Below are 11,832 nucleotides of genomic sequence, written 5' to 3'. Positions count from 1 at the left end.
CCACCCCAGCCATCTCTTCCTCCACCCTCATTTCTTTTTCCCTTCTCTTTCTTTATGTTTTCACCGTCCTCTTGCTTTTCTATATTTCTTCTTGATTTTTTAGTTTCATTTATTTATTCACCATTTTTTCTTTTGTGCCTTTCCCATTCTTGCCCCGCCTCACTTTTCTTATTTTCTCTCTTTTCTCTGTCTCCTTGCCTTTCTCTTTCTTCTTCTAGAAAGAAAATAAAACCCTGGATACCTGGATGGAGATATAGAGATAGATAGGATAAAGAAACCTTTGGGGATCACGAATTATACTTTATTTGATGCCGTTTGAAAGACGACACTTCTAAGCAACTTTGGTAGCTGAATATACATACACTTTGAATATCCTTTATTAATTAATCACAAAAGACTTTCAATAACAATAGATGCAGTGATATGCTAAGAATAGGCCTATCAAAACTAGATTTGTATAGGCAAACCTGGTTGCATGTCATTCATTGGCCGTACCTACCTACTTACACAATACAACCGTGTGTGTGATATGGAAAAAATCAATAAAACGAATGCAGTATCTGCAAAATCCAGGTACCATAGTTAGTTGTGTAGTATCTTTCACCGAGGCACCTCCTTTTCCGTATAGAAATAAGATAATGAGTTCAGAAGGTATATGCAGAATTGATATTAGTAACACACAAGGTTGCCACACATCATAATAGTAGCATGTGGGGCCATAAGATTGATAGCATTGGGAATCTTCATCAACAGCTCACAAGAGTGACACAACTCAAGTGAAAAAGACTATAAGAGAAAATATTTGCATGATACAGGAGCCGATGTAAAGACAAATCCCATTTTAAAGTTATTATCCATATTTCATTCTCACCGGACACGATTTAGTACAATACTACCCCTTAAGGCTATTTTCAAAATAATGTTTCCTGAATGGCATGCATTTGGTCATCAATATTTGATGTTTTGCAGAGGATTAGTGTTGATTTGGTAAAAGTTTTTATTTTTTTTTATTTTTAGTGAAAGGTGCGTGGAATAACTTACCATGTATTACATGAAACAGTTTGATGACCATATATTATGCAAAAATGAGTGCGTGATACTATGTATGATCCAAGTACATTCGCTTAGAATTTGTGAAGGATGAGTAAATAGGGAGGGGAAAATATAAGAGCACGTGAAGACAACAGATGTGGCAATAGTGGTTCCGCGATGGCGGCCGCGGGGCTAATATTTATGGGGCTTCTTGCCTCTAATCACCGCATTCACAAGCCACGCGAATCATGTAGGCCTCTTACCAACAACTTATGTGGGTCAACATATAATAAAAATGACAACATACACGAAGGCAATTCCCATATATTAGATATGAGCGTGAAACTGAATTTTGTTATCCATCTTATTTATTATCTCTTCCATGAGTGTTCTGCGGTATATTATTGCTATCTTTGTGAATAAGGGAGTTCAATTTTTGTGTGGGAAGTCATGAGCAGCGTCTAGTATGCCTAGTGCTACTTTGGGAGAAATGATGCCAAGTTCAAATTACGCGCGAGGCTATGCATGTGTGTGTGAGAGAGAGAGAGAGAGAGAATTCACCTCCTCCTCCTCGGTCGCCTGCTGGTCACCCAGTCAGTCTTCCCCATTACGGAGCGAGCTCAGAGCTCATAGACAGATTTTCGGATAGGACTGAGACCACAACACACTCCACACACCAACAACCCCTCGAGTTACATCCCGTACCTATTTACTGCTAGGTGAATACACCCCACACATTAAGAGGCTTGCCCATTTGCCTCGCCGCGCCGGAATTCGAACACGGCCCTCTCGATTGTGAGTCGAGCGTGCTAACCACTCCACAACGCGGTGTGTGTGTGTGTGTGTGTGTGTAAGGAGGGAACTATAAATTGCAATAGAAATGTAATTTTAGTGAAGCTAAAGATTTGAAGTACTATTTGTAGGAAAACTACCTACTACCTTAGAGATTTTAAAGGTGGGTTCACACTTGTCGATATGCAACTGAAATTGCAAGTCGTTAGAAGTATCGACTGAGCCCTTCTAGTAGGAACACGTTCACGCATAGTAGCTGGGAAGTATCAACTGATTGGCGGGAGGTGAACGTAAACAAACGGCTACCTAACAAGATGTCTTTCTCTGGTGACGATGACGACTGCGATCAAATTAAATCATCTCAAGTATTCAATCCTCACCTCCAACATCCTGCATACAGGGAAGTCATCGGAAAGTGGGTGTTATCTCATTGAACGCCTATTTGCGTAAGCTTTATATATATATATATATATATATATATATATATATATATATATATATATATATATATATTGGATATGCTTTCTCCCTCACCAATTCCAAAATCATACATCGACACCACATTTTTTAAACCTTTCTCCGTGACGTCACAAAGTACACAAAAGTCAGAAATCGACTGGTCTTGTTTTGCAACTGGTCTTTCACTTCATTTCAGTCATTAGGGACTGATATTCAGTCACAAATTGACACGTGTGAACCCGTCTTAACCGGTCAGTACTGGGACTCACTTTTACTTTGAGATTTGTGTACCATTAGACCATTTTATTGACATAAGCAAGGGTCTATGGAGGCCAGTAGATTAATGGCCAGTTTTCACTAAATCAATCTCCCACAGAAGTTTCTGAAACTGTATAAACTCACCAAATAGTCACCAGAAGGAATATGAAACGCGTCATGGTACTGATGAAGTTAACGACTCTGCCGCACCATGAATTTCAGTCGCAAAGTAGAAAATCGCAAACGTCAGATGAAAAATCGCACCGCAAATTTTGAGACTAAATGAACCAAGGTGGGCTTACTTTCTTAAAGAAATTGCTGCGACTGATGGAGATGGGCCTGGAGCACATTTACTAGATGACCTGTTAATATTACCTTACTGTAAAAAAAAAATAAAATAAAATAAAATAAATAAATAAATAAAAAAAAATAAAAATAAAAATAAATAAATAAATAAATAAAAAATAAAATCATAATATGAATATATATATATATATATATATATATATATATATATATATATATATATATATATATATATATATATATATATATATACACACACACACACACACCGGGTTCGAGTCCCGGTAAGCGGCGAGGCAAATGGGCAAGCCTCTTAATGTGTGGCCCCTGTTCACCTAGCAGTAAATAGGGGTTGTGGCCTCGCTTTCCTGGTGTGTGTTGTGTGTTGATGTGGTCTCAGTCCTACCCGAAGATCGGTCTATGAGCTCTGAGCTCGCTCCGTAATGGGGAAGACTGGCTGGGTAACCAGCAGGCGACCGAGGTTAATCACACACACACACACACACACACACACACACACACACACACACACACACACACACACACACACACACACACATTTCCATAACTGAGCCCTACACAGGCTACATATACTACTAAAACTGCATAATAAAATTAAATTATATCCTTAACTTTATTTCACTGATTTTGCAATGCTTCCAATTGTTTTTGTTTAATCATATATTCCACCTCTTTTATTTTCATCTCCATTTCTTTAAGTTTTAGATCAGCATCTTTCAAAGCACCCTCTTTGTGTTTCAAGTCTAATTCTGATTCCCTTAATTTCAAGTCCATTTCTTTTAACTTAGCCTCAAACTCGTGCTCTTTGCGCTGACATCTACAACATTCTTGGAGAGCTAATTCTTGTGAGGTTAGTGTTGCTCCTTGAGGTGTTTCTGGTGCGGGTTGTGGCTGGATGGAAGAGTGTTGGCTGGAGGAGCAGCACAAGGCACAAACTGCCATTCACTGTCAGGTTTTGTACTACTGGTGTCCATAAACGGAATGTGGTCTTCAGGCTGCTGAAGATCCATAGTGGTAGGACTGTTGTTTGTACCTGCAAATTATAAAATTAAAGTAAGCGTCTTAGTTGGCCCAGCTCAGCCTGCTCGGGGACTGAACCGGAAAATATCAATACATATGTAAATGAAATGAACGCGTTCTTTGCTAGATTTGAAAGACATAATTTCAGTGATGCGTGTAATGAGGTAATGACAGAAATTCAGTCTAACAATGATGAAAGAATTATAATTAGGCAAGAAGACGTGCAGAAATCCCTGCAGAATATACGGGCAAGTAAAGCCACAGGGCCAGACGGGATACCTGCTAGGGCACTAAAATGCTGTGCAAAACAACTGACACCCGTACTGACCACATTATTTCAGGACTCGCTGGATCAGGAGTGGTGCCTTATAAATGGAAAGAATCTGAAGTGAAACCTATTGCAAAACTAACTACCCAAAAGATCACAAAGACTTCAGACCTGTAGTACTAACATCTAATATTATGAAATGTTTAGAAAGCATTGTGAAAAACTATATATGTGGAAAAACAAATAATTTAAAAGACCCTATGCAATTTGCTTACTGTAACAATAGAAGTGTACAGGATGCAACACTTGTACTATTAAATGATATTAATAAGCATTTAGACAAGCCCAAATCACAAATTAGAGCACTGTACATCGATTTTAGTTCAGCATTTAATACAATGCAACCTCATATTTTGCTCAATAAAATGCTAGAAATGGGTGTAAATAGAAATATTTTAAGATGGATTTTTAGCTTTTTAACCCAGAGACCGCAATATACCAATGTAAATAATGTTAAGTCTAATGTGATAGTCACCAACACAGGAGCCCCCCAAGGTTGTGTATTGTCCCCAGTTCTTTTCACCTTGTATACAGATGATTGTAGAAGTGAAATTGATGATTGTACTATTATAAAATATGCTGACGATACAGTTATCTTAGGAAAAATTGTAAATGATAATTATGAAGGTTATCTAACTCAAGTTAAAAAATTCGTTGACTGGAGTAAACAAAATTTTTTGGAGCTTAATGTAAAGAAAACGAAAGAGATGATATTTGATTTTAGAACTAAAAATAAACACGTACCAGACCTATTAACAATTGAAGAAGAAAACGTAGAAAGAGTTAATCAGTATAAATATTTGGGCTTTATGATTGATGACCAGTTGAAGGGAAGTGTCAATACAGATATGGTGTCAAGGAAATGTAACCAAAGATTACACTTTGTACGTATTTTGTGTAACCTACATGTAGATAAAATGGTCATTAGCCTATTTTACAAATCAATTTTAGAATCAGTTTTAAACTTTTCAATCACTGCCTGGTATGGAAAACTTACTTGCAAAGATAAAAAGAAGTTGGGAAGGATTGTTAAAAAAGCAAGAAAACTAGGTGCAGAGACCATATCATTAGATAAGCTTTATCAAATAGGTACAATGAAACAAGTAGACAGAATGATGAAAGATGCAACCCATCCGCTACATAATTGTTACACACATCTTAAATCTGGAAGAAGGTTAGCACTGCCCATGATGCGTACTGATAGATACAGAAAGTCATTTGTACCTAAAAGCATTCTGCTTTTCAATCATCTATCATCACTATAACTTCTAGCTTTAAGTTGTCATGATAACTGTAGGTGATGATTCATGATAGGGATGGTGACAACTTGATATCACATGTATATTATAACAATGTTACATTTTATACAAAATAACCTATGCAATGTTTCTTGTTAATATTTTATGTTTCCTGTTTCTCTGGTTTTATCTATATTTTTAATGTGTATACAACTACTAAGAAGCTCTAATGCCAAAATGAATTTCATTTTGTATTACATTTTGTAAGACAATTTGACGAATAAAGCATCTTATCTTATCTTATCTTATCTTAACAGCCATGAAGTTTTTTTTTTTTTTTTTTTTTTTTTTTTTGTACTTGGCTATTTGCCCTCTTACATAAAAAAAAATATGATTTTTAATTTATCAATATTACAATTATTATTTTTTTTATAGTACATGTATATATATTCAGTCCATAGTTAGAGTTGGTGAAAAATTTCTAAATGTTGTTTGCATCAAAAAACAACTTTCCTGCAGAAGTGATTCTTTGATACGAAAATGTGCTACATATTATTTTATACAAAAAGTAAAATATTAGTAATACTTTCCCCTTTCAGAAACAACAAAATAAGTGTTATACTTACAGGATAATGGATCACAATCCAATACATTTTCATCAAATTCTTCTTTAATGATGGACAAGATTTGCAGATTCGTCATGCTGGCTTTCCCTTCCTCAGGCTTTGAAAGTCTTCCTCTCTGCATGGCTTCTCTCTTTTCTAGGGCATACACCTTCTTACCTCTGTAAAAGTAGAAACAAGTAAATTCAGATGATTATTTTCAAACTTAACCTAACAGTAAAATTTTATAAGACCTCTTTCCTTTGCCAAATATGACCATTTGTCTCTTTACACTTTTATTAAAAGCAAAGATTTTTCTTTTGGGTATTCCCGAGCAACTGTCTAAACCAAAACAAACTTAATCTAAGCTGATTAACCAATCCCTAAAACTAGCCTATGCTAATCTAACTCTGTTTCTGGCACAATGTGTTGATTTTCAAAAGCATCAATGTGAATTAATAATAGCTGGCCGTGCAAAAAGAACTTCACAAATTTGAAGTACTGCATGTGTATTACCACAACATGCAGTCATGCATAGACCACTCTAAACCTGGACTACACACCCCAGAATCAATGGCCTCCTTTCCAGCTATAAATATGTTAATGTACTTAATTACCATTGCTAATACAGGTTTTCAAATATGACCAATAAATATTGTAAGAACAATTATTATCATCATTGCTAGTAACAACAGTTTGAATGCCTTTAAGCTGTAGAATAAATCAGACAAGCCAGAAAGTATACTATATTTTCATTGTATGGAACAAACAAACACAAAAAAAAAAAAAAATAAATAAATAAATAAATAAATAAATAAATTAATTAATTAAAAAATAAATAAATAAAAAAGAAATCAAACCGATCTGCACCAAGCAGACGACGCACCAATTTCTGTTTGTGAGAGATGGTTTTGAAGGCACTCTCGTCACTGAACACCACCCTGTGCCAATCGTCTGATGTCCAGTATTCGTACCTTTTACAGAAATCAAGTCTCTGCTTCTTCATTTTCTCAGTAAGGAGAGGTTTGCGAGCAGTGCGACGACATGGCAACTTGAGGTGTTTCTGCAGACGATCCTGTATCGTTCGCACTGACACCTCTCCCAACACATTGGCGTGTTCTTCCTTCAGTTCCTTGGCAGTGATGAAAGGGTCTTTTTTCACTTCACGCTCCAGCAGCTTGTCAGTCCTTGGGTGTGTCTTCCTCTTTCTGCCTGTCCCTTTCTTCCTTTCCGGCACTGCACCTGACCCCAGCACGGCAGCAGCTTTCTTGGTGCGACGGATAGCAGACTCTGATCTTCTTAATTTTCTTCCAATTTCCCGGTTGCTTAATCCTTCGCCAACCAAAGCCATAATCATGCTCTTCTCCTGCATGTCCAGCTTGGTAGGTCCCATTTTAAGCGTAATGGAAGATGCCAGCGGTAAAACAATGAGCAGCTTGTGTCACAAGCGTAGGAGGGGAGCGCGGACATCACCTCACCAGGCTCACCCTCCCACTAAGCCGGTGTGACGGTTACTAGTCACTCACAATTTAAATATATGACACTTGCAAGCGGAGAGTTGCCAGGTAGGTATTATTTGTCAAATAAATTTTGTATAGAATTGGCATGCCGAAATAAAACCGTGGCGCCATCGAGCGTCAGGATTTGTTGGGTGCGTCGATTTCTTCTGCGATAGATACATTATTTGTCTTTTCTGCCTTGGTGGGCCTGTACCCAGAATGACAGTTGATTGCTGCACACTTCACCATCACTAACAATCTGAAAAAAAAATTCATGTTGTAGCAAATATCAAGAGTTGCATTAATTTCATTGTGTAGTAATTACTACAAATGCTGCAGTCAATAGAGCATGTTAGGTTAGGTTCTGTAGGTTTGGTTTCTTTAGGTTTTGAAGAAAAATCCATTTTAATTTTCTCGAAGGCCAAATTTAGCTCAATTTTGCATTCCCTACCTATAAATCCTGCTGTCCCATCAAGTTCCTACTTTGTTGTGACTGGAATGGATTAAAAAAATAATGCAAAAGGAGACACCATGAGTAAGATTTACTAGCACTGGTAGATCTGATCTCCCTCTCTCATGATGTGCAGGGCATTGCCAGCAAATGTTTTTTTTTTCTGGTTGTGTTACAGTTAATAGCAACATGGCTGGCTGGTATCCCCTTGATCCAAGGGACAACTACTAATCAAAACCTAACTTAATTCAATCTAACTTAACCTAGCCCCATGGACCTCACAGGAGGCAAGACAGGGATACAAATCAAGCCTGTGGACCTCCTAGATGGTCAGCGTCTGTGATACAAACAAAACCTTATTTAACCTAACCTAATCTAACTTAATCAAACCCAGCCCTGGGCCCCCAACAGATTCTAATCAAACCCTACCTAACCTATAGCTCCTGGGGCTATTGATTGTTATTAGCTATTCTCCTGTTTTTTTTTTTTTTTTACAAAAGAGTATTAATTTCACTAACTTGCATTAAGTTAACTCATCTGGTTACTAGTAAGTAGAGTTCAGTTTCGTCTAGGCCGCATAAAATAACTCGCCAGTCCTACAGGTTTATTTTCATTACCAATAGTTTTCTGCATTTATACAACACATAAGCTAAGCTAAGTATTACACGTCCGTTGACTATAGTATGGCAGTGTAAATCACATTACTGGAGACTCTAGAGCAGTAGTTCCCAACCTCTGGGTCACCACCCAAATTAGGGTGGTGAGGGTATTTGTGAGGGTTGCCAGAAGGTCTTACAAAAATACATATCAATAATTCACAGCTGTTCACATTTCTATTTTGATTAATGTAACTAATATAATTCAGTAGGACAAGGTAAAGATTCTACGGGACACAGTAAGAAAAGAGGTCATAAAACACCTATACTCCTGCAATTCCGCTTGTAGTACAAGTAGCTTTCATGTACAATACGTGTATTTCACCACTGAACAGTCAGTGAGGAGCCTGAATGAGCAGTCAGTCACATCTGTGATGCTGTGGCAGTGAAAGAACGTATTGCATGCATCTTACTTGTTTGTTACGTTGTTTTTTATAATAACTCGTATATGCCTTCCTCCCATTGCCCTCTTTGCTTCTGTCTGTTAGTCTGTCTGTCTACCTCTGTCTGCTTGACTGTCTCTGCTTGTTTGTCTCTGTCTCAGTTAGGTCAGTTTAGGTTAGGTTGGATTTATTATTACAATTAGAATCACTACTCCAGGTTAAGACTGCATTTAGGGTCACAACCAAAAAAGGTTGGGAAACACTGCTCTAGAGGGATCTATGCTGGAAGTGTATGGCTAGAATGCATACTTAATCATTAATTCTAATTGTATATACTATTTTGTGAAGAAAATACCATTAAAGAAAAGTATTTAGAATTATCCACAGACTTTAAAACAGTGTTCAAAATACTAAAAAACCGAGATGGCACACTTATTTACCATAATAAAGGTACAGATATCTATTTGTCTGATAACACTTAGAATTTGGCAGTTATAGCTAACAAGTATGTATTTGAACTTATATTATCAAATAAATGAGGTTCAGAGTATAATCTGAGGAATATTGCCTTCATAAGGAGATATCTGGATGAATATTGTCAAGATTCTGATTCAGAATAACAATAATAACAGAGTTGGACTACTGCAGCTCCTTATATTATAACTTCAAATTGTTAAACTACCAACTGAAAAAAATAATAATGCATAAGGCTGCTAAGATAATAAAACATGTGTCACCTCGCTACAGAGTAACACCTGTATAAATTTATCTACAATGGTAATTGCCAATAAAAGCTTGAGTTGTTTATTATATTCTGTATACTAACTTATCAAGTCATGACCACTGGAAAGCTCATTTATCTAAGAAAATTATTCCATTCTTTAGAGGTTAATACCAAAGTATCAGTAAAGCACACAGCAAATAAGTACCAGCTAAATGTACAGTACCAAGGTGTTACTCAGATATTGGTTTCAGAGTTTCCAGTGTGTGCTCAAAAACTGTATAATATTAATGGGTGCAGCTTAAGGCCACCAGCAGCATTGTAGTTAAGAAAAGGCTTAAAACATTTCTATTCAGGGATATCTATATGTCATTATATTAAGTGTAACCAAATAACTGTTTATGTGCAATTTGTTTGTATGGTTATTTATACTAGAATATATCAGTACAGTCTATGTGTGTGAAATTAGTTTTACAATATAGTACATTCTGATAAGCATATCTATAGTCACATATGCACATTTTTATTTATATCCTCAAGAATAAAGGTCCTTTAGAGCACCATTAGTTGGAGCAAAAGGGTCTGAATACTGTGATAAAGAAAAAATCAGGTAAGTGTCCATGACTTCTGAGCTGGTCATGTCAAGGTGACCCAACCTTTTTCCCTATTTTCACGACTTCAATGTGTTTTAATCGAGATACATGTATACACATGCATAAGACGCTCATAAAAGACAGTATTATTGCAGTTTCAGCCAATACACCACACGTAACTATACACATTCTCACAGTCTACATCACACTTCTACGAGCATTTCTAACCCCATTTTACCATCTCAGAAATTAGTAATAACTTCAGCACAAGCCTTCAAATGTGCAGTGTTCGGCGAGTTTTCTCAAGTCCAGCAAGCTGTGGCGAGCCACGGAGCTCAATCATACTGGAAATGAGCAGTACACTGACTTGCATTTGTTTCTAGCTGGGGTTTGTAGGTAACTGCTGAATAAGATTCTTATTGTGTCTATAGTTCTTTTGTCCAATGACGTGCCACCACCTCTTAACACCACGAGCTGCGCCAATGAGAATTTGCTATATGTATTCGTAGGTGGGGCACAGCTGGGCAGACAGGTGCACAGAGATCTGTGCGCGCAGTTCAGCCATGGACACCAGTGACACTAGTTGTAAAGGCCAGGACCTTCATCCTTTCGTTAGGTATTGTGAGGAGGGATATTGGTAGAGGTAAGGCATATTGTGTAAAGCTATAAGAGAACTGGTGTGGGGGGAGGGAAGCTGCCCCAAAGCAAGGATACAGTAGGTTAGGTTTATGTTAGGTTTAGGTCAGTGTTGCAGGGGGGGTCCAGGGGGGAGCAGCCCCCCCAGTTAGGTTAGGTTACATTAGGTTAGGTTTATGTTAGGGTTAGGTTAGTGTTGCAGGGGTGTAGGGGGGATCTGGGAGGGGCTGCGCCCTCCCGGCTAAGTTAGGTTACGTTAGGTTAGGTTTATGTTAGGGCTAGGTTAGTGTTGTAGGGGGGTCCCTTGGGGAGCTGTGCCCCCCGGTTAGGTTAGGTTACGTTACGTTAGGTTTTTGTCCTTGAATTTTTTGAATCGCCATATCTCACCTCTTTTGGCTCCCCCCCAAAAAAAACCCGATTTCCCACAGTCCCCCAAGCTTGTTGGGGGAGAGGAGGGAGGAGGGGGGAGGTTATTATGTTAGGTTAGGATAATTTCAGGGAAAAGTACTCATGAATTTTGTGTTTTCCCCTTTTTTTTATCTTAAAATGGATATTTTTTCCTTAGATTTTCGGACCCCCCAAATTGCCTCATTTTTTGCTTTCCCCACCCAAAAACCCCGCTTTTCAAGGAGGCCCAAAAGCTTGTAAGACTTAGGGAAAAAGAAATTTAAGATAGGGTGTATTGGCTCAAACTGCAAATTTACTAAAAGACTTATACTAACCTTAAGTAGTCACGAAGTTTCCTGAGGGTGATGTGCAGTTTGGTGAGTGCTGACGCGTACTCCTAGAGGGACCGTTGTTGCCTGTCAGGCTGGAGGAGTGGGTGTCACCGGTGTG

General features: G+C 37.7%; 1 protein-coding gene across 1 annotated transcript in view; it reads right to left on the bottom strand.

Moving 5' to 3' along the window:
* Positions 1-3,467: 3,467 nt before the first annotated feature.
* Positions 3,468-11,832, bottom strand: part of LOC123501567 — an 8,920-nt gene continuing 555 nt past the window's right edge. The window contains exons 1-4 of the mRNA XM_045250463.1: positions 11,718-11,832; positions 7,031-7,814; positions 6,081-6,238; positions 3,468-3,901 (exon numbers count right to left, since the gene is read on the bottom strand). The exon at positions 11,718-11,832 is cut by the window's right edge and continues 555 nt beyond it. Coding sequence (XP_045106398.1) covers positions 3,720-3,901; positions 6,081-6,238; positions 7,031-7,449 — 759 coding nt within the window. The 5' untranslated portion in view covers positions 7,450-7,814; positions 11,718-11,832 and the 3' untranslated portion in view covers positions 3,468-3,719. The remainder of the gene's footprint in view (positions 3,902-6,080; positions 6,239-7,030; positions 7,815-11,717) is intronic.

Source organism: Portunus trituberculatus, chromosome 9 (genome assembly GCF_017591435.1).
Source record: "Portunus trituberculatus isolate SZX2019 chromosome 9, ASM1759143v1, whole genome shotgun sequence".
Classification (NCBI taxonomy): domain Eukaryota; kingdom Metazoa; phylum Arthropoda; class Malacostraca; order Decapoda; family Portunidae; genus Portunus; species Portunus trituberculatus.
The sequence above is the reverse complement of the archived record's forward strand: the minus strand, read 5'-3'. Positions and strand labels throughout refer to the sequence as shown.